Source organism: Lathamus discolor, chromosome Z, assembly GCF_037157495.1.
Source record: "Lathamus discolor isolate bLatDis1 chromosome Z, bLatDis1.hap1, whole genome shotgun sequence".
Classification (NCBI taxonomy): domain Eukaryota; kingdom Metazoa; phylum Chordata; class Aves; order Psittaciformes; family Psittacidae; genus Lathamus; species Lathamus discolor.
Genome location: NC_088909.1, coordinates 85,157,875 through 85,179,170, shown reverse-complemented (window position 1 = coordinate 85,179,170; position 21,296 = coordinate 85,157,875). Strand labels below are relative to the sequence as shown.

The window sequence follows — 21,296 nt, the reverse complement described above, 5'->3', positions numbered from 1 at the left end:
CCCGCCCCCATCCCCGGCCGAGCAATTTAATTGGCTGTTTTGCCGACAAACTGCCGAATCGGGGAATAGTTTGTAAGCGCGCCTTGAGCCTATCAAAGACGTGCTTCTTCGGCTTTTGTAGTTTGAACCGCCTTGGCCGGCGGACCGGGGCTGCGGGTGCCCGCAGGTGAGAGGGGCGGTGGGGGGCATCCGGCCTGGGGCGCGGTGGCTGGCACAGCACCGTCCCCGTAAACACGGGGTTCTTGCGCGGCGGGATGCCCGCTGGCAACCCCTCTCGTCCTCCGCCCGAGCTTACCACCACTCACTGCGGGGGTCTGTGGGCACCTCCTGTCCCCGGGTAGTTGAGCTGGTTGCATTAAAGGCCCTGTAAAAAGGTCTCCTATTCACCTGCGGAGCTGTGCTCCCACCTGCCCCTCCACCCGTGTGCTTACCTGACTGTGCCTCGCAGGTGTCTGCGTGACTGCCGCGTGTCCTGACTGTTGTTAGTTGACATGGCAGCGGCGGTCACCGTAGTGTGGTTACAGAGGTGCTGCTATGAGAAGCCTAAAAATGTGGACTTGAGCAGTGCTGCTTTGCAGTGGGGTACAGTGAAAGGGAAATAGCATGTCTTGTGTTTGCTGGGAGATAAGTAGTTCTGTTTAATAGCTGTTGAGTCCTCTTATCTGAAGGCACTGTTAAATTACTTGGAAAGCATCACTTCTAGTCAAACATAAAGCCAAATGCAAAAATCCTGAGCACAGCTGGAGTAATTCAAAACTAAGGATGGGAGCAGCCATGGTGAGTCAGGTCAAAGATCATTATAATTGTCTCCTTTTCCAAAAGTAGCAGTCTTAACATTGTAGATGTACACTTACGATTTGGAAGAAACTACTGTTGTTGACAGGAATTTTTGTTTAATGAAGCCAGATACATGTTTTGACGGATGCTCAAGTAATAATAGAACAATATAGTAAGCACAAAGATGCTCCTGTCACTCTCTCATCATATAGTGGCTTTCAGCTAGCAAATCATGTTGTTGACTCAGAGATGGTGTCTTACTTAATATCTGTTAATTTCTCTCTTAGAAGCTTACCCAGTATTTTCTTAAACTTAGTGCTTGTTCACTGAGATCAAATCAGACAAGTTCTATGTAGCATCACATGGCAATGGTGTCTGTAAACACTGGATTAAAAGAAGTGTGTTAAGTTATTGTAGTAATCCAATCTGTTGTTCTGTATGTAAGCAGATTTCTAGAATTGTAGGTTTACTGTGATTTTCACTGGAATGTTGCAAGGTTAGGCTCTGGACACAAGCGTTAGAGGTACATACAGGCAAAATAAACAAGAGGAAAGCCCAAACATAAAGAAAAGGCATGGGAAGAGCAGGTGAATACACAGGGCTTGAGGCAACAGTGAGTGATTTTATAAGATTATGTCAAACAGGTAAGCTGCAGTTACAAATTTGAAGGGAAAGTGGTGTGGTGTGGAGTGGAGAGAGAGCATCACTTGTAGTGAAAAAAGCTTTTGAATTTTGGAAGACCACAAACTTAAGAGTAGTTTCAGTGATAATCAGAGAACTAGATACATGAGAATGAGTGTCAGGGCATGATCTCAAAAACATGAAAATAGAAATCAGAACAGTGGTCTTAAGTTATTGGACAAACTTTTTCTTTTTTTGGTTTTGTTTTTTGGGGGGTTTTGTGGGTTGTTTTTTTTTTTTTTTTTTTTGAAGAAACCTTTCTCTTCTACTTCTTTGGACTCGTCTGTAATTTATGGCTGTAAATACAGCTTTAATTCCTCTAAGTGCTATATTTGCCTCCCTATTCCTCCCTCACCCCCCAATGTAGGCACATTTTCATACCTCCGCGACTTTTAGGGTATTCAGGACCCACAATTTGAGAAACTATATGAATGCTAAGGCATATGGAATTGAAGCTGACTTTTTAAGATTAGTGGAGAACTATATTTTGACTATTAATATATTGACTAAAGGAAGGGGTGCTAGTATAGTTACTTGATTAGGTATGGATGCCAAAGCCAAAGGATCTGATAGGAAGTAATTTCTGGGACGTAATTAAAAATGAAAATTATCAGAACAGGAGGCAATAAAAATGGAAGAGATGAGGTAGCTAGTATTTCTTATCTGCCTAGTATTTCATCTACAGACCAATATACAGCAATAAAAGTATTTAGTAAACCTCCCCGAGACTTCATATTTTGTAATAAAAACCATGGTCAGTGTATTAGGGCTCAACAGGAAGTATAGCAATGGTAATCATATCTTTTGAACCTTGGACTCTAGGAAATCTCAGCATTTAAAATTGCCTTTATACCATTTTTATAGTGTCTATCTTAAGCACAGTAACAAACTTGCCATTCTGAAAGGTGTAGATACCTCTGACAGAGAGAGCTTTTGTGTTGCAGGAAGAATCAGCCTGTAGAATAACTCACAGAATAGAAAGACTATTTCCATCTGTATTCCTGTATAGAGAACTATTGGGAGTTTTGTGACATTTTGAAAAATTATGATGCTTAAGGAGGCTATTCCCCAATTTAACAACAGTACAGCTAGCAATATAAAAATAACATCACAAAATGCATCTGTTTAAAAAACAATTTAGAATATTATAATTGATAGTTTTAAAGGTCTCTCTAAAAATAAATTTTCATTGCATGGTTGTTTGCTACATTCTACAAGCAGTCAGTTCTTCTGGTTATTTATGGTGGTCCTCTTCTAGAACTTACTCTTGGCTGACAACTCCCTGCTCAATGTGTCTGGTGATTATGTATCACTTTGCCCTTCATTCATTAACAAAGTAACATTGCTCAGTACTCAGTTCCCACTCGTTCTGTAGTTTCTTCCATTCCCCCCAAATTCCCTTCAGAGTTCTTTTTTCCACATACATTTTAGGATTTTCCCCTTACATTCTAGAGATAGAACCCTACCAAGTCCTATCACTAGAGCTTCAGTTCTTCACTGAAAGACCTTTTCAAGGCTGCTGTAGATTAAAAGATACATACATCTTTCAGAAAGTCTTTTAAGTTTCTTGTCAGTTCTACATCATCTGCTTCCCAAATGTTCAACGAATACCTCACTGTTTTGCTTAGAAATTGCTGGAATGATTGAGATTACCAGAATCTAAAGCATTACCTGTTCTTCCATGTCTGTTTGTCTTCCTGGGCCTATAAGGCAAGAAGTGTCAAGAAAGTGGAGGGATAGTGATATTGACCACTAAGTGAGGGCTTCAGGTTATTGAACTGGAGTGTTCAGGGCATCATTGCAACTTGGGCAGTACTTCAGGTAGTTCAAGGGGAAAAAAAAGTCATACTGTAACTGAGTCATTCTTGTGGCACTCTACTGGAATTTTGTACTGAAATAAGCTGGTAATCTCCAAAACAATACAGTGTGAATAAGAAAGAGGGATTGACACAGAAATGTATCTGTGAATTAAGGCTTCAGTTATTCTTGATATATGTTTCATTTGTGGGTTTTGGTTTTTCTTCTCTCTAACAATGTATTTCATTTACCGTTGATGTGAAATTTTGTATCATGAAGCATTAGGTATTAAACTTATTCAGTGCATGTAAAATAAAAGAAAATTTACATTCTTGCTTTTGGGTCTTCCATTATGTTTTTTTTTTTAAGTCAGTGGAAGACTTCTGAGTGTGGATTGGGTCAGGCAGTTTTCTACCTAGCATTATATAATGAAAATGTACAATCAGTTTAGCCCACAGCATGGGTGTTGATGCAGTTTCTACAGTAGAATCTCTTTTCTGAGGGAAATGTTGATGAAAATACAATAATAATACTGGAACTGAAAAATTAAGTTCAGCTTCTACTGTTTTATAGACTAACTTTGTGCAGAATGTCATCAGATGAGGAGAAAAGCACAAGTCCTGTTTTGCCAATAGACACTGTTCGGGGCAGTTCTGTTTCTTCAGATCTTCAGGTAGGAAAGAGGCAACCTCATTTGGTTCACTGTCATTGCATTTTATTTGTCAAAGAGTAATTATGAGCAAATCTAATAAAACTTATATCTCTTTCATTTTATGTGTACAGGAAAATAATAAAAATGTTAGTGAAAAGAAAATTAGGTAAAACCAATCTGGGATTAAAGTATCTTCACTTGGATTCCCTTCTGTGCAGTTTTGATGTATGTGAAAATTCTTATCAAAACTTAAGAGATTGATCAGTGACAGCTATGTGTAAAGTAGTAAAGTTTTCTTTTTTTCTGGGCATGTACAGAAGCACTTTTAAGTGGATTTCTTAAGATATTTTCTTCATGTGGATTAACTTTTGTCCATTTTAAACTGACTGTTTATGGGCAGTTCATTTCTGCAGTTTGAATGCTTCTCTGTTCGTGATCATATCTCAGGGATAAGTTCTCTTGATCTTTGTTCAGCCGCAGTAATTCATCCATGTTTCCAGAGCCTTCTGTAGTCAGAAAACAAGATGAAGGTGTTGTGTCATGAATTTTGAAAGACTGATTATTTTTTTTTATGATGTGATTGATTTATAAGGAGGTTCTAAGGCCACCTTGTTGACTGTTTCACAACTGAGAACACATCTAGAATAGAACAGAATATTTCGGGTGGAAGTAACTTACAGCAATCATCTAGACCACTTCAAGGCTGGCCTAGAGTTAAAGCATGTTATTAAGGGCATTGTCCAAATCCCTGTTGAACACTGGCAGGCTTAGATCATTGACCACCTCTCTAGGAGGCCTATTCTGGTGTTTGACCACCCTCTTGGTGAAGACGTGCTTCCTAATGTCCAGTCTTAACCCACTCTGGGTGCAGCTTTGAAACATTCCTATGCATCCTATCACTGGATCCCAGGGAGGAGAGATCATCTCCTCCTTCTCGGCTTGCCCTCCTCAGGAAGCCATAGAGAGCAATGAGATTGCCCCTCAGCCTCCTTTTGTCCAATCCAGACAAGCCCAAGGTCCTTACCTGCTCCTCGCAGAAGACTTGGAAAAGAAGAGCGCTGGGGTCAGAGCTGAGCAATACAAATGATGACAGGGAAGTATTCTACTCCTTTTACGTAATTTTGAAGGAACTTCTATGTTGTTTGGGTGCTTGTATATGGAGGCCAGAATTAACTTTTCCTTATAAAATGAATCCACTATCTCTTAGAGAATTTCCATTTACTTATAATTGAATTGTGCTAGACTTTGTCAATTCAATCCATTCTTTTAATGTTGTTTTAGTAAATTTGATTGCAATTTTAAGGACAAATGCTAAGCAGCATCTGTAGGTTTTTAAAATACTTTATGAAGGAAGAAAAAAAAAAAAGAAACCTCTTTAATGTTCTTGTGCCCTTTGCTCGTTGCAACACTGATTTATTTACTTCTACAAAACCAAGGTAGTGTGAATTAAATGATCAAAACTCTGACCTTCAAGCCTTGGACTATATTCCTCTAGTTTTATGCTCTAACAGGATTTTTATGGTTGACTTTAAAGTTTTGTTTTAAGCAGAACAAAGATAGTAAGTGAACCAAAGATACATTGTTAATTTTATTTTATTAGGTTTTTATTTTAAATTTATTGGTCAATCTTATATTCCATTGCAGTGTTACTGTTAAAGAATATTTAAGACTAAAACAGTACAAATACAACAATAGAATTAAGTAAAGAAAGAATGATTACTGATGCCCTGGTTTAGTACTTTCCAGCTGGCTTTTTTTTCCTAAATGTTAATTAGTGGCTTTAATCAGTTTCAGCATTTAACTGCTGAAACTTTTAATTTTTGTAATTAACTTTTTTAATTACTTGTTTGTATGTTTAAGCTCTAATACAGCTTGTTCACAATTTTGCACTGAACTTTCATTCTGAAAGTGTTTAATTAGGAGGTTTTTAAAAAATGTTGATTCACTTACTTCTGTACATAGTATAATGCTGCACACCAGTTAGATTGGTTTATAAGTTTTTAACAGGAAAGCTTTTCTGTTACTTACATATATATTTTCCATACACCTACATAATTTTAAAAATTCATAATACAAGGTGAGAATAATTATATCCAATCTAAAGAAAATACTGGATACTCAAATATCTTTTGATGATTGGTTTTAGAATTCACAACAAAGAAATTGTAATGTTCCAGAATATTGCATGTGACTGTGTTCTGTAGCATCTTTGCCATGCCTATAAAAATATGGCTTTTTCTTTGCGGCAATAATAGTACTTAGAAATAATATCAGGTGATTAATTGCTAATATGATGTGGAACATTTTTTTTTTTTCTTCATTTTTTTTCATAGTTCATGTTTTTGTTTAAGATGGGTAGTATTCAGTTCTGGCATCTAGCAAAGTGTTTCTTTGTAACCATTCCAGTGCATCTAGCTGTAATAGGAATGAACATGAAACAGGAGAAAGGTAAATTATTATAGTCATGGTAGGAAAACAGCTTACTTTTACTGCTTTAAGGGAGATCGTGTTACTTTTGGCCACGATAATAATTTTAAAAGCTCCCCAAAATTATTGAAAACCATTTCCACTCCTACAAATACATATATATATTCTTGTATATTCCTACATAAGCCTAGGTTTTAGAAGTCATTGTAGTTTTATAATTATTTGTCATCACCTTGGGACAGGATGAATATGAAGAGCTGCTTCGTTACTCTGTAGTGACTCCGAAGTTTGACCAGTGTGTCTCTAAGAGGTTGGAACCTGCTTCAGAGCTGAGAGCTGGTGGCAGACTTTCAAGTGGAGCAGATGATGCCATTCACTGTAAAACTCCAGGTAGTATGTGCAAAGCTATGTGTTGAGCTTACAAGAACAAGGATAGAAATGTTTTGGCTTAAGTTTTCTAATAGCTTGTTTGAAAAATACATGTAGCTCATATATAGTACATTTACATTTTGCACAAGAAGAAATTTAGGAAAGCATATTCACTGAAGGGGTCTCGGACATCACTTCCAGATGATAGTATTGTTCAGATGACAGTTCGTGTGTTTTGTGATGCAGATATTTAAAGCGTTTGGAGTAACAATGCAAAGAGGTGCCCTTTTGTGCAGTATACATCATCAAACTGGTTTTGCTCCTACCTGACTGCCATGATAGATAAATGAGTATTTAAAATACAGTTATTTGGAAGTAAGAGTTACCTTAAAAAGGCTTTGTGTAATGACTAATTATGTCACTAATAAATATCATTCTCACTCTTTTAGTTCAGTCACTCTATTCCGGCTTTACTTTATTAATTGGATTGTATAAACTTAGCGTCATGTGATGCATTAGTAACAATGGTGTTTATGGTTATATGTTGTTTGCTTTTCCCTAGCATTTAGATGAAGGCAGCTCTGTTAATTTTGTTTCAGAAGAAACAGTAAACAATCATACCTGCATTATTTCTTTACTAGGGAGTTTAGCTTAATCAGGAAGAACTGAATTTAAATTCCTATTCTTTGTCATGCTATTGCATGATAAAAACATTTACCTACAATTTTCTCTTCACTCGTGTTTCTTGACTCGTCAGAATGGCTTTATCTCTACTACTGAAATGAGTATGGAGCATAAAATATGTAGATAATTTTATTATTAGAGATGAAGCAGCCTTGAAGTGCTGTGTAAGTATAGCACTAATTGTCATCTTGGAGTAAATATTGTTCATAGCTAATATATGCAAGAACTCTTGGCCATGCTGATCAGAGCTAAATAACTCACTGCTAGCAGGAATTGACTAGTGTGATTGCAAGGGGCAGTGCCGACGCTGAAAGTTGTTAATTTCATATTAGCAAAAGAACTATGAATGAAAACCAATCCATCTTCTTAAATTGCACATTGTTTTCACTAGAATATAAAGCAATCTTGGTAGGCTGTCAACTACCATTTAGTTAACTCACGTTAATACAATATAATAAATTATCTAGCAGCAGGCTCTTAAAATAAGGAATGTGATTAAAATGAGAGAGGTAGTATTGGTAATGTTCTGTATCTTTCCACAATGAGTCTGTGCAGTGGAGTTTAGGTATGTTCAGACACCCAAGCTAGTACCTTTCTTCCCAGTATGCCAAAAGGAGAAATGTTTTATCATTTTTATGAACAAATCGAGAATCTTAGTCCTTAAGGGCATCATATTTGCAACTTCTCCCCATGCAGAATTAGTGTGGTTGTTCTTCTGAATATCAGACTGCCTAGGAAAGGCAGAAGGCATGATTTTGAGTTCATTTAAACCATGAGAATGGAGGTTTGGAGAGAGAATATTCTGTATTGGAAGTAAATCTGGCATTAGAATGTGAATAATGATGGAAAAACTTCTGCCAACAGAAGAGTTTAAAGTGCAGCCTTTTCATTTTGGTTTTTACATATTGAATTTTATTAACTGATCCAATGTAGTTATCCTGTGTGGGAACTGTACCAAGATGCATACGAAATAAGATCAATAGAAGCTGCTGCTATTTTGTACTATGGCAGTTACTCTTGATCAAACACAGAAAATTCCACTATAGTAATAGGTATTCCTGCAACTCCTAGAATGAGAGCAGTTGCTTGGTGTTTAAAAAATTGATATAAAATGTTTTGATTAGGGGAATGAAACATCCTCATTTGTTATGTAAGTTCAAGGTATCAAAAATTGCAGATAGATTCAGCTGAAGGTAACATTTAAACTATTTGTGATTTCCACAGCTGAAGAACATTCCATGGATACTGTCAAGAGTGCAGCACTCTGATGAGGTTCCTTTAGATCCTGCACATGAAGAGGGTTTAGTCTTCTCGTACCAGTTTACTTGTCTGAAGATATTTGCTGTTACATGAGGTCTTGGTTTAGTGGAGTGATACAGCAATATACTGAAATAGCAGTGCAGGCACATATTACGGTCCACTGGATCTCTCAAATTTTCAGGTCAGCATACTCTGTAAATTAAACTCTCTTTTCTAAACTCAATAGGAAAGAAAGGAAACACATCAAACAAGGGCTCAATCCCCTTTGTACAGACTAGTCTAACATGCAAATTCACTTATCCCTCAGTTTGTGAGGTTTTTAGAATCATAGAATAGTAAGGGTTGGAAAGGACCTTAAGATCATCTAGTTCCAACCCCATCTCACACTAAACAATCCCACACAAGGCTCTCTCCAACCTGGCCTTGAACACTGCCAGGGATGGAGCATTCACAACTTCCTTGGGCACCCCATTCCAGTGCCTCACCAACCTCACAGTAAATAACTTCCTCTTTATATCCAGTCTAAACTTCCCCTGTTAAAGTTTGAACCTGTTAACCGCTTTTCCTGTCGCTACAATCTCTACTGAAGAGTCCCTCCCCAGCATCCTCATAAGCCCCCTTCAGATACTGGAAGGCTACTATGAGGTCTCCCTGCAGCCTTCTCTTCTCCAGGCTGAACAGCCCCAACTTTCTCAGCCTATCTTCATACGGAAGGTTCTCCAGTCCCCTGATCATCCTCGTGGCCCTCCTCTGGACTTGTTCCAGCAGTTCCATGTCCTTTTTATGTTGAGGACACCAGAACTGCACACAATACTCCAGGTGAGGTCTCACAAGAGCAGAGTAGAGGGGCAGGATCACCTCCTTCGACCTGCTGGTCACACTCCTTTTGATGCAGCCCAGGATACGGTTGGCTTTCTGGGCTGCGAGCGCACACTGCAGCCGGCTCATGTTCATTTTCTCATCGACCAACACCCCCAAGTCCTTCTCTGCAGGGCCGCTCTGAATCTCTTCTCTGCCCAACCTGTAGCTGTGCCTGGATTGCACCAATCCAGGTGTAGGACCTTGCACTTGGCATGATTAAATTTCATAAGGTTGTCATCTTCCCACCTCACAAGCGTGTCAAGGTCCCTCTGGATGGCATTCCTTCCCTCAAGCGTATCAACCACACAGCTTGGTGTCATCGGCAGACTTGCTGAGGGCGCACTCAATCCCGCTGTCCGTATCACCGACAAAGATGGCCCTCTACTCAAAGATCACCCCAAAGATGATCCTGCCCCTCTACTCTGCTCTCTTGAGACCTCACCTGGAGTATTGTGTGCAGTTCTGGTGTCCTCAACATAAAAAGGACATGGAACTGTTGGAACAAGTCCAGAGGAGGCCACGAGGGTGATCAGGGGACTGGAGCACTTCCCATATGAAGATAGGCTGAAAAAGTTGGGGCTGTTCAGCCTGGAGAAGAGAAGGCTGCATGGAGACCTCATAGCAGCCTTCCAGTATCTGAAAGGGGTCTATAAGGGTGCTGGAAGGGGACTCTTCATGAGGGACTGTAGTGATAGGACAAGGGGTAACAGATTCAAACTTAAACAGGGGAAGTTTAGATTTTATATAAGGAAGAAGTTCTTTACTGTGAGGGTTTTGAGGCACTGGAATGGGTTGCCCAGGGGGGTTGTGAGTGCTCCATCCCTGGCGGTGTTCAAGGCCAGGTTGGACAGAGCCTTGGGTGACATGGTCTAGTGTGAAGTGTCCCTGCCCGTGGCAGGGGTGTTAGAACTAGGTGATCTTAAGGTCACAGTGGGAAGATTCCTTCTACTTCAGGCTACCAGTCCTAAGTATTGGTCTATTAAATTTATGAGAGGAATTTATTATTTTTTTTTCAGTTATGCATTTTAGCAAATTTCTGCCCTTACTTTGGGCCACTGGTAGCAGATCATGTGTGAGAACAGTGTCAGAGCTTATTTACTTTATGAAGCAGAAAAACTCAAATACTACAGGAAAACCCCAACAAACAAATGCCCTCAACAATAGTATTGGGATAACAGACACTTGATAAAAACAGCTAATTTCATTACCTCCATGATAAATACTGTCTAGAGATTTGTCAGAGTAAATGCATGTGGACATTATTTAATGAAGTATATTTTTATACTTGCTCATATCATAAATGGTTCCATCTCCTTGGCACCTTAGGGAACTGTAACTGAATGTCATCGTGTAATGCAGTGGAAGAAACAGAGGTGACAGAAGGAGAGCATTAGGAAGTTAATACGTACACAACTAGAAAATTATGGCAATACTGGAAGGCCAAGATAAAGTATGTAAGATGATGATATAAATATGTAACAGGTACACTCAGTGGATTCAGTGAAGGATACATCCTGTGGTAAATGAGAAAAGTGGAAGCTGGCTTAGCATAATCCTTATTTAGGGAGGATTAAGGGGAAGGGAGTGGTGAATGTATAATAATATGATCTCAGACTGTGGCTGTTGTCAGTCTAATATCCTGGTTTTACTTTGTGAATATCTTGCAAACTGTGTTCTGTAGGTTGGGTATCTTTTAATCCAAACTAATATTAAACGTTTAAAAATAAAGCCAAACCATCATGCATTTTACAGCAACATCATAACTGAAGGAAAAGCGCAGTGACATGCAGGAATGGGAACAAGTGGTGAAGGACAGAACTAGGAGTATTTGACAGTACTAACACTGCCAAATGCTTTATATTATGAAAGGACAGCCAGATTCCTCATCACTGAGATTAGATGTATCTCAAGTAGCCTGGGTCATCTGTCTAGCATATCATATTTTTTTGAGATCCTTACTTGCAAAAAAATAAGCTATTTCTGCCATTAGCTAAGCAATGTTTTTCTCATCTGCAGGAGAAACAATAGCAAAAAAAGCTAGAGCCTGATCATAATATATCAGTGTGATTTGGAATAATCTTTTTATGGTCTTTTGCTGAGGTAATGTGGTAGGGTCTATAGAAATGGTGTGGTAGGTCAGACTTCTTTAGCTCAAGTGGATTTTAATTGTATGTGTAGTTCTGTGAAACCTTGGAAGAAACATGAAAAAGCAGTTGTAACTCTGCATCACAGTTCTTCCTTTTTTCCTTTTTGTTTTGGAGGTGAATGTAATAGTTTCAATTCAGCCTACTTCATGGGGTGAGGGAGTATTAGTCAGACAGCTCTTCTCATTTCCTTTGGACAAGGAGACCTAACAGTGACAGTAACTGAGTGTCAACCATGAGGCTTGGCCTTGGATAAATTCGAAAGTACTGCTTTGTGACAAACAATTAAGTCTTCATGCTTTTACCAAAAAATAGTACCCATCCACTATGAAACAGCTGTACAGACAATATTTGTTTCCAGAAATGAAGACTAACATGTCATAGGTTTCCTCTCTCCACTTATGAAAGAAGAAGAGTATTCTTTTGAAGTTGTCCTGGTTGTTATTGATACCAGGAATCTGGTAATCCCTTTCCTTTTCAATTTTTTTCATTCAACTGTCAAATTAATAATTTTTCTGCAATGAATAAATATGAAACAATATTTAATCTCTTCCATTTACTTAAATATTAGTGTCTCTATTCTAAATTTCTCCCCCCCCCCCTTAGAACTCAAATACATGCCCATTTGCTCTTGGACATGAAGTAATTTTTATTGCACCTGAAAGCGAGGCCTTATTGTGTCAGACACTATATAAATTCATAGTAGATACTTCCTTTCTCAAAGAGTTGGAAACCTGATTATATGCGCAAATTGAAGGCTGTAAGAAAATTGATGTGGGTACATACCAACACTGAATTATATCTACAGGTTGCATTGTGAATGCACAAAGGAAGGCTACTGACCTCATGAGTTTACAGTCTCATTAAGGAAATTGGCTAAAGTTTTTCATTTTTTGACCAAGGATTTTAATTGACGAGAAGTGTTTCCTGAGAGAAATGCTTTTTATTTCTGGCAGTGCTAATTTTTTGGTACTTACTGTGATTGTCCTCTTTAAAATTGAATCAGATTAGAAGATTCTGTTCTCTAGGGGAGTGGTAGTTTTGATTTGACTTAAGGTTATGATGGGACTGTGGATTTAAATATACTAGTATCTTGGCAGCATGTATTTGAATTAGGTTATTTGTTTTACATGGGGGAAGAGGTATCTGATGGCATAAATATTTTGGGGTTGTTTTGTTTTTCTTAACGCCTGGCTTCTGACTTCCATCCAGAATGCAGACAGTGCAGCCTTTCCAGAGTACCAATCCTTACTCTCTGTTTCATTTTTAGTCATAATATCAGTGGAGAAGCCTTCTGAGGCCAATATGGAACAAATTCACCCTGCTCTTTTGGGAGAGACTTCTTCACAAGGGTCCACTCACAGTCCAAGAGAAATCAATGAGACCTTAGTGACTGAATTACCTTTACCTGACGAAAAAGTAACTCAAATAGAAAACATACTTGATTTCTGGAGTGGAAGTCTTAAGGTATTTATTTCTTAAAAATCACATACAAATGTTAATGTGTTGTAAAACAAATGAGACTACAGGAAAAGTTGCAGTGTGATTGCACTGGGAAAGGATGTTTTTCTTTGATAGTTGTGTATTGCATATAAGCACTAGAATACATTCTTTCAAGAACTTTGGAATAACTTTCTCCTTTAGGGATGTTCAGTTATATTCTATGGTTCACTCTGTCTAGTAGTGCTTATAAACAGCCTGCCTAATGAAGGCATCATTGTAAATATTCATGTCTCCTTAATTGCTTAATGTTTTAAGTTTTAAAGATTGGGGAGAAGGGAATAATTTTATTAATTGTGCTACTGTCATTCCTTTAACTTTTCAGACAAATGTTCTGACTGAACTGAGAAAGTGGAAGCTTAGTTTGATTGAACACCACAAGCTTCAAATGAGACAAGAAAAAGAGAAGCATGCTTCACATGTGAGACAATTGAGCTATGAGATGGCAAACCTGAAGGAGTTGCTGCGTACTTATGAAATCTCTATCGGCAGGAAAGATGAGGTAGTAATACAATTTCGTAACTCAGTAGTTCCCCTATTTTTAAAAATACACTGATGAATTTTTGGGTCCATCTCTGAACAAAATTCTTCTTGCAGCAAGTAACATAGAGAAGTAAATGTATAGCAGAATAAGAATCATTGTTGCTAGTAATGTTGTCCCTACTAACAGTGGAAACTTAAGGTACTGAACATGTTGTATATACATATTTTGTATTGTTTGCTACTTAAATCTAGGGTCTGATGTTGTTCCTTACTTGTTTCATGCTTAGATGAGTCCATTAGCTCTTTAAAGACTTTAAAAGTCTTTAGTCTTTCAATTTTAGGGTTGGTTTTCTTGAATTTTAAATGGGCAGCAGTGTCCTAAGTGTTTAAAGAGTCTCTGGTTTAGGATTCTTAGGAATTGTATACTTGTACAGATTCATAGTATTGTACACTTGGAGTCTTTGAGCTTTTCTGTTATCACCAATATCAACAACTTCAAAATTAACTAGAATTGTGGAAACGGACATAAAATTCTGGCAGCCCTTCAATTACATAACATAATTGAACCCTCTTATTGCTATCTTGAATTTTTAACCTTGTACTTAAGAACACTTTTTAGAGTTAGGGCTTTTTTTAGTTTCTCTTTACCTTTTTCTAATAAAAAAATGCATCAAAGGAATTAAAGTATGGAAGAAGCAGATGTTGTGTGTCCTTTTGGCAGTCTAATCTCAGACTAAGCAAATACAAATGTTGTAACATTACAAGAACAGGATGAGTATAATACTATTTAAGTACATATGTACAGAACCATAGTTATTTCAATGTGTACCATTGAAGCATACCTGATTCTGTTGGATATCATTGTCACTCACATTTAATGCAGCATAATTCACGATGATACTTTGAAAGCAGGAATTTTTTTCTGGTACCCAAGAAATCAGTTCTTCAGCCAATAATATTGCTCAGTTTCAAAAACCCCACTATATTCTCAATACAAAATTATTATTGCCATCACCTTATCAGTAGGTGTCAGTGCTTCCATGTATCACACCATGTTTACCAAAACTGCTGTATTACATGAGCATAAGCTGAATCCATCAGCCTCCCAAGTATAACGAATACTGTAGATTCTTGTTTTCACATTGTCTCACAAGTGATTTTTAGTGGCAAAAATATACTAATTAAGGAACATGGGTTTAGGCCAAGACTTCTAGTGTGTATCTAGTGTGTATGCAGTGTCAAAAGTTAATGTTTTATGTTAGTATATGACATATTTTCAAGTGTAAGTAATTTATTATACTAATTTGCTTTCTATTTTCCTAGTGATCTGTTGAAATGCAAATTTACTTTTCATTCCAGATAAATTCATTGTTACTTATATAGAATCATAGAATAGAATCATGGAATGGTTAGGGTTGGAAAGCACATCAAGATCATCTAGTTCCAACCCCCCTGCCACAGGCAGGGACACCTCTCACTAAACCATCCCACACAAGGCTTCATCCAACCTGGCCTTGAACACCGCCAGTGATGGAGCACTCACAACCTCCCTGGGCAACCCATTCCAGTGCCTCACCACCCTAACAGGAAAGAATTTCCTCCTTATATCCAATCTAAACTTCCCCTGTTTAAGTTTTAACCCATTACCCCTTGTCCTGTCACTACAGTCCCTGACGAAGAGTCCCTTCGCAGCATCCCTATAGGCCCCCTTCAGGTACTGGAAGGCTGCTATGAGGTCTCCACACAGCCTTCTCTTCTCCAGGCTGAAAAGCCCCGACTTCCTCAGCCTGTCTTCATACGGGAGGTGCTCCAGTCCCCTGATCATCCTCGTGGCCCTCCTCTGGACTTGTTCCAGCAGTTCCATGTCCTTTTTATGTTGAGGACACCAGAACTGCACACAATACTCCAGGTGAGATCTCACAAGAGCATAGTAGAGGGGCAGGATCACCTCCTTCGACCTGCTGGTCACGCTCCTTTTGATGCAGCCCAGGATACGGTTGGCTTTCTGGGCTGCGAGCGCACACTGCAGGCGGCTCATGTTCATTTTCTCATCGACCAGCACCCCCAAGTCCTTCTCTGCAGGGCCGCTCTGAATCTCTTCTCTGCCCAATCTGTAACTGTGCCTGGGATTGCTCCGACCCAGGTGTAGGACCCTGCACTTGTCATGGTTGAACTTCATAAGGTTGGCATCAGCCCACCTCACAAACGTGTCAAGGTCCCTCTGGATGGCATCCCTTCCCTCCAGCATATCAACCGGACCACACAGCTTGGTGTCATCGGCAAACTTGCTGAGGGCGCACTCAATCCCACTGTCCATGTCAGCGATGAAGATGTTAAACAAGACCGGTCCCAACGCCAATCCCTGAGGGACACCACTCGTTACCGGTCTCCAGCCTGACATTGAGCCATTGACCACAACTCTTTGTGTGCAGCCATCCAGCCAGTTCTTCATCCACCGAGCCAGTTCAGTTATTCCCAAAATGCAAAATGTTAAAGTTGGTCATTTTTAAGGCGAGAAAAAACCTTATACTAGATAGATCAGCATACAGTAATGTGAAGAATTCATTCTAGGAATCTAGAGATTAATCAGCTTGAAGTGTATCAAATTTATCTTCATTTGTTTCTGACTGATAGACACTTTAATGAAACCAGGCTTTTGCTAGTAGTATTTCAGTAAACAGTCTGACTGTGTGAAATTCCGTACTGAAACAAAACAGGAGTTCTGTACTGTTTGCTAGATAACTATTGATTTAAGGGTAAATTTTATTTTAAGTATAATTAATTTAATTGAGGTATGTTCAATAATTGCACGTAATGTATGCAATATAACATATTAAGATATGTTATCAAATAGCATAGAATGTTGCTCTTCACAGTCTTAATGTGGTAGTTGAAATAACTTCATGTTATTCACTGAAGTCCCAAGATTGTTCACTAATGCCCATTGGAGTTGCACAGATGTGACTTGATGGCAGAATCTAGTTTAAGTTAGGAAAAAATATAGAGAAATACTCACTGGTTTGGTGTATCCCATTTGCATCATGACAGGCATAATTTGTAATCAGGGAACCTCAGCTGTTTCTGTAGGCTAATTAAAACATATTTAGAGATAGGTGGTAAAAGTCCCTAGTGGCATTGTCTGTCTGGTAGGCCATCTTGCCTCTCAAATGTTTTGGTTGCTATAAGCCTATATGATATCTTTGATGTGAACTTTTAAAAAGAATAACAGTTCTTGATAAGATTTTTCTAGTTCTTGGCAGCTCCTTAGCTTGCTAAATCTGTTCAGACAATTGGATTTCTGCAGATAAATAATTTTGTTACACTTCAGTTAATTAATAAAGGACTAAAACAAACTTTTAATATAAATGTGCCTGCTGTATCAAAATTGTCTGTGAAATAAGTGGTTTTTCTAACGTTATGCTACAGTAACATTTAATTATTAGAACATAGCGCAGAAGCCTGCAGATGTAGGGTGAAATAACAATTTAGTTGAACTTTTCTTAAAACTACACAGTGAAAGCATTTAAGCGGTACACTCTGAGAGTTGAAGCCACAGGAATTTTACTTCTTTACTTCTTGAACTATGATTATTGTTTCTTGCTCAGTTAGACTAAAGGGAAGGATGAGTAGAAAGCATCTGTTAAACACAAATGCTTTAGGTGAAAAGTAACTGGTGCATACATTATATTCTGTTTGACCTTAAAAAGATCATAGCTATTGAAATAGTGTTAATATTTTTGCAGGTGATTACTAACTTGACCAAAGCATTAGAGAGGCAAAAGGAGAAAATAGAGCTGATGAGAAACTTTACGCTGTGGCGGATTCAGCATATTAAAGCCAAACAAGAGGTATGTGAGCAAAATAAAAATGCTATGAAAATGAAACCTTTGCACAAAAAAGGGTCAGAGTTGCTGCAGTTCCTGTTACAGTTTGAAAAAGTGACAGTGTTTGTATTTTGGTGTGTTTGACAATGTCAAATAACAATTTGAATACATCAATTCTAAAAAGACCACTGCTGTCAGGATATTCTCTGGGATAAGGAAAAAAATCAAACCTGTACTTGTCATATATTGCCCCAGTTACTATGATCAGCTCACAGCAAATCACCTTAGTCTACATTTTCAAGTTGGTGCCGAGGCAATCTCTATGTAAATTTCAAACTCATAATATTTGGAGAGCGATATGATACACTATCACATTTTTTGAAGAAGCCACTTTCACAATTAAAACTTCAGCTGCCCTCTTTTCTCACACTGTCAGAACTTGAAGTAATTAAGAGCTAATCACACAAAATATTGAGCATTGTGTCATGCATCTAATGATAAGCAGTCTATTATGTGAAGTATGACAGGAAAGAAAGATCACATATTCAGACTGCAAACCTTTCCCATTCCAGGTACACATTCCTGGCTGGACTCAAGTTCATTGATGTTATGCAAAACTCAACTGATTTGCAAAGAGGGATAGCCTTTTCTCTTTCCTTTCTATCTTGTAATTTACTCATAATTTTGAGTCTAGTACTGGGGACAGTAATGCTTCAGTGCAGGTAGAAACATTGAGCTGCTGATGTTATTTTTTCATACCACTCTGCTGCAGCGCATGTAACTCTGTTTAAGTGTTCCTACCTCAGGCTGTGTAATAAATTGTAAAACAATCATCCACACTCTCTTGGGTACTTAAATTTTTAGTAAACATGAACTTGTATATGATGTGGTTATATTTATTTCCTAAGGAATATGCAAACAGAATAGCAGACAGACAATTCCGGACAGCTTTGATGAAGAAAGTATGGACAGCATGGCGCACTCATAGTGAGGAAAAATGGAAAGAAAAAGTAGCAAAAGCCTGTCAGTTAAGGGCAGAAGATGTCTGTGTTCAGCTCACCAATGATTACGAAGCCAAAATTGCAGAGGTAATATCAGGGGGTTTTTTTCATTCTTTCTCTCCTTCACTCCCCTATCTCCCATCCATCTGAAGTATCTCTTTCTCAGCAAACTTGAAAAACATGAGGAGTTTCCAGTAGAACAGAGCTCCCAAGTACCCAAGAACATCTGAGGTCTAAGATCTCCATTATGATCTCTAGATGTAAAACAGTTGGGTTTTTTTTGGTTTGGTTTTTGTGTTTTGGTTTGTTTTTTTTTCCCCCTTGCATCTGATATAAAATGTTGTTTATCTGCACTCACAGGTGAAGTAGATTAGCTTCTTTCTGAAATGAGATAAATCTCTATCTGCCTGTCAGCAAGGATGGTATTTTGTTTTCTAAAAGCACACTTAATATTGGCTGTGTGTTTATAGAGGTCTTACTGAAGAAGACAATGGAAGTAGAAGACCATTACTACTATGAACGATCATGATGAGTACAGTGGGGTTTTTTTCTTACAATAACTACTCTGTTAAAGTCTGAACCTAAGTTTGCTTTTACCTTCAACTTCCCAGTTAAGCTTGTTAAACAATTTTCAGTGCTTAACATGAAGTTATCAACATGTGCATTGGTGCACAGTAAGTAAATGAAGTTTTAAAAGATAAGCTTTAAATGGTTTGTGTTTTAACAAGAAATTAAACCTGGAATTTTAAGGACAGGCTTACAAATGTGGCTTACCAGCACAAAACTAGTAAGTAGTGAGTTACAAAGGTGACTTGATCTGTCTTTTCTCAGCATTTTTTGGATTGGTATTTTTTTCTTTTTACAGTATCTAGAAGAGAGAGATTGTTGATGACTATTCTTACAAATGCTTTAGATAGTTTTCTAAGAACACTTATACTTCTCTTGAGTAAATCCATGTTCTTGCAGAAATCCATCTTGCGCCAGATGCCTAACTTCTGAACTTGCGAGACAAATTTCTGTTTAGCTAGTTAGGTAGGATCTGACAGTCATTTTGAGTGCACTTTTGTTCTTGGTATTCTCTAGTAAAATGATGTGCTGTAGTATAAAGAAATGACAAGTAGCTCTTCATTTTTGGTGAAACAGATTTTGAAGTAAAATGCATATCTTTGTAAGTATAATAAGTGACTTTTAAAGCTACTTGAGGAATATGCATGTAGTTTGCATTCAGAACTATGAGACAGCTGTTTCCTTACTCTCTTTTGTAGCTAACTGTTACTTTGGAACAAACAAAAGCTGAGGTTCTGCGTCTGCACAGTGAAAGAGAAGAGTATGAAGCAACGATGAAGAAAGCCTTTATGCGTGGTGTATGTGCTTTGAATCTGGAAGCAATGACCATGTTCCAGGGCAAGGATAGTAGGACGGACCCTGGTCAGTATAAAAAGCCTCTCTAATCTGGTACTGAGTGTGGAGTTTGTTAGGTTCACTTGTTTGGGGGGGTTTATTTGTTTTAAAGGAGTCTCTTCTCTCTTTTTTTTTTTGTGGGGTTAGAGGTGGGGGTTTTTTTCTGTTCTTTTTGTTTTTTAATTTGAGGACATACAGCAATACAAAGATTATCAAACTTACTGGTTTAGAAAGTCCTGTTGAATATGTTGAGAAATATTTGATGCTGAATTTTGTACTGCTGTAGTTGAAAGGTGGAACACATTCTTTTAATCTTCGTCTTGCTTGGAGGGTGATAACCTGCGACTGCAGTAAGAACAAGAAGACGGGGATGGCAAACATCTTAAAATACTGCGGAAGACTACCCAGAATTCTGTCAGCACCCGGGTTATGGAGTGGTGAGGGGGAAACCCTGGAAAACCGTCCTCTGTTCTCTGGAATCTCAATGTGCGATGAATCTGCTTTTCCCAGACAGCTCTCCCTTCTTTCTTAATCTTGCCATATAATGCAAAAAGGGCAAGTAAATCTCCCAAGTTCTGTGTTTAGCTGGAGTTCTGTGCCAGAACAGGAAACACCAGCCTAATTATATCACAACACACTCATAAAACTTGTGCAGCCACACAGGAAAGAGTTGCATACTGTTACTGATGTGATGGAATCACCTCCTTAGAGTGAGACAGTCTATAGCAGCAGGAGCATAATCATGCTGGTGCAGCAGTCAGTCTACACTGGAATGAAAATAACTGTGCCATCAGGAGTGTCACAGCTGTACTTCTGGCTTAACAACCCACTGTACTGGCAGCAGTTGTTAATGGCCTTAGACAAGAAACTTAAGTTACTAAACTTAACAATCTTTCTGTAGAAGGTCTAGCATAAAGAAAGACTACAGAGCCCTGGGAGAGGTGGTTAGGGGCTCCGGTGCTCAGATAGTCTTTTCCTCAATTCTCTAGGACACAGGGGAGGACCAAGAAAAAGGTAGGAGGATTGGCCAGGTTAATAAATGCTTAAAAGGGTGGTGTCATAGTCAGGGGTTTGGGTGTCTTCAACATAGGACTGAAGTTAGTAGGCCAGGTCTACTGGAGGCTGGTGGAGCTGCTCTTGTAAAGAAGGGGAAGAACAGTTTTGGTAGGAGGCTTGCCAGACTGGTCAAGGAGGCTTTAAACTAGATGTGTTGGGGGAGGGGGGCATCATTCCATCCCAACACACCCAGGCAGTTGCCAGCACCTATAATAAATGCTCGGAACAATGTACATATATTCTGGCTGCTCCAGCCAACGAGTCGGCTTCAATTGGAGCTCGGCTCAGATGCCTCTATACAAACGCCCATAGCATGGGGAACAAACAAGAGGAATTAGAGATGTGTGCACATCTACGGGGGTATGATATAATAGGCATC

At 38.5% G+C, this 21,296-nt stretch overlaps 1 protein-coding gene across 3 annotated transcripts in view; it reads left to right on the top strand.

Annotated features, from left to right (window-relative positions):
* The first annotated feature begins 75 nt into the window (after positions 1-75).
* The window catches only part of POC5 (POC5 centriolar protein), a 30,275-nt gene continuing 9,054 nt past the window's right edge, over positions 76-21,296 (top strand). For 2 of the 3 annotated variants that reach the window (XM_065662145.1, XM_065662146.1), the window contains exons 1-7: positions 3,833-3,928; positions 6,577-6,712; positions 12,923-13,119; positions 13,478-13,654; positions 17,379-17,483; positions 18,368-18,547; positions 19,726-19,888. In XM_065662145.1, the coding sequence (XP_065518217.1) occupies positions 3,845-3,928; positions 6,577-6,712; positions 12,923-13,119; positions 13,478-13,654; positions 17,379-17,483; positions 18,368-18,547; positions 19,726-19,888 (1,042 nt within the window). In that variant the 5' untranslated portion in view covers positions 3,833-3,844. Of the gene's footprint in view, positions 167-3,832; positions 3,929-6,576; positions 6,713-12,922; positions 13,120-13,477; positions 13,655-17,378; positions 17,484-18,367; positions 18,548-19,725; positions 19,889-21,296 lie in introns of those variants that run through there. The other variant, XM_065662147.1, reaches the window with a different exon arrangement.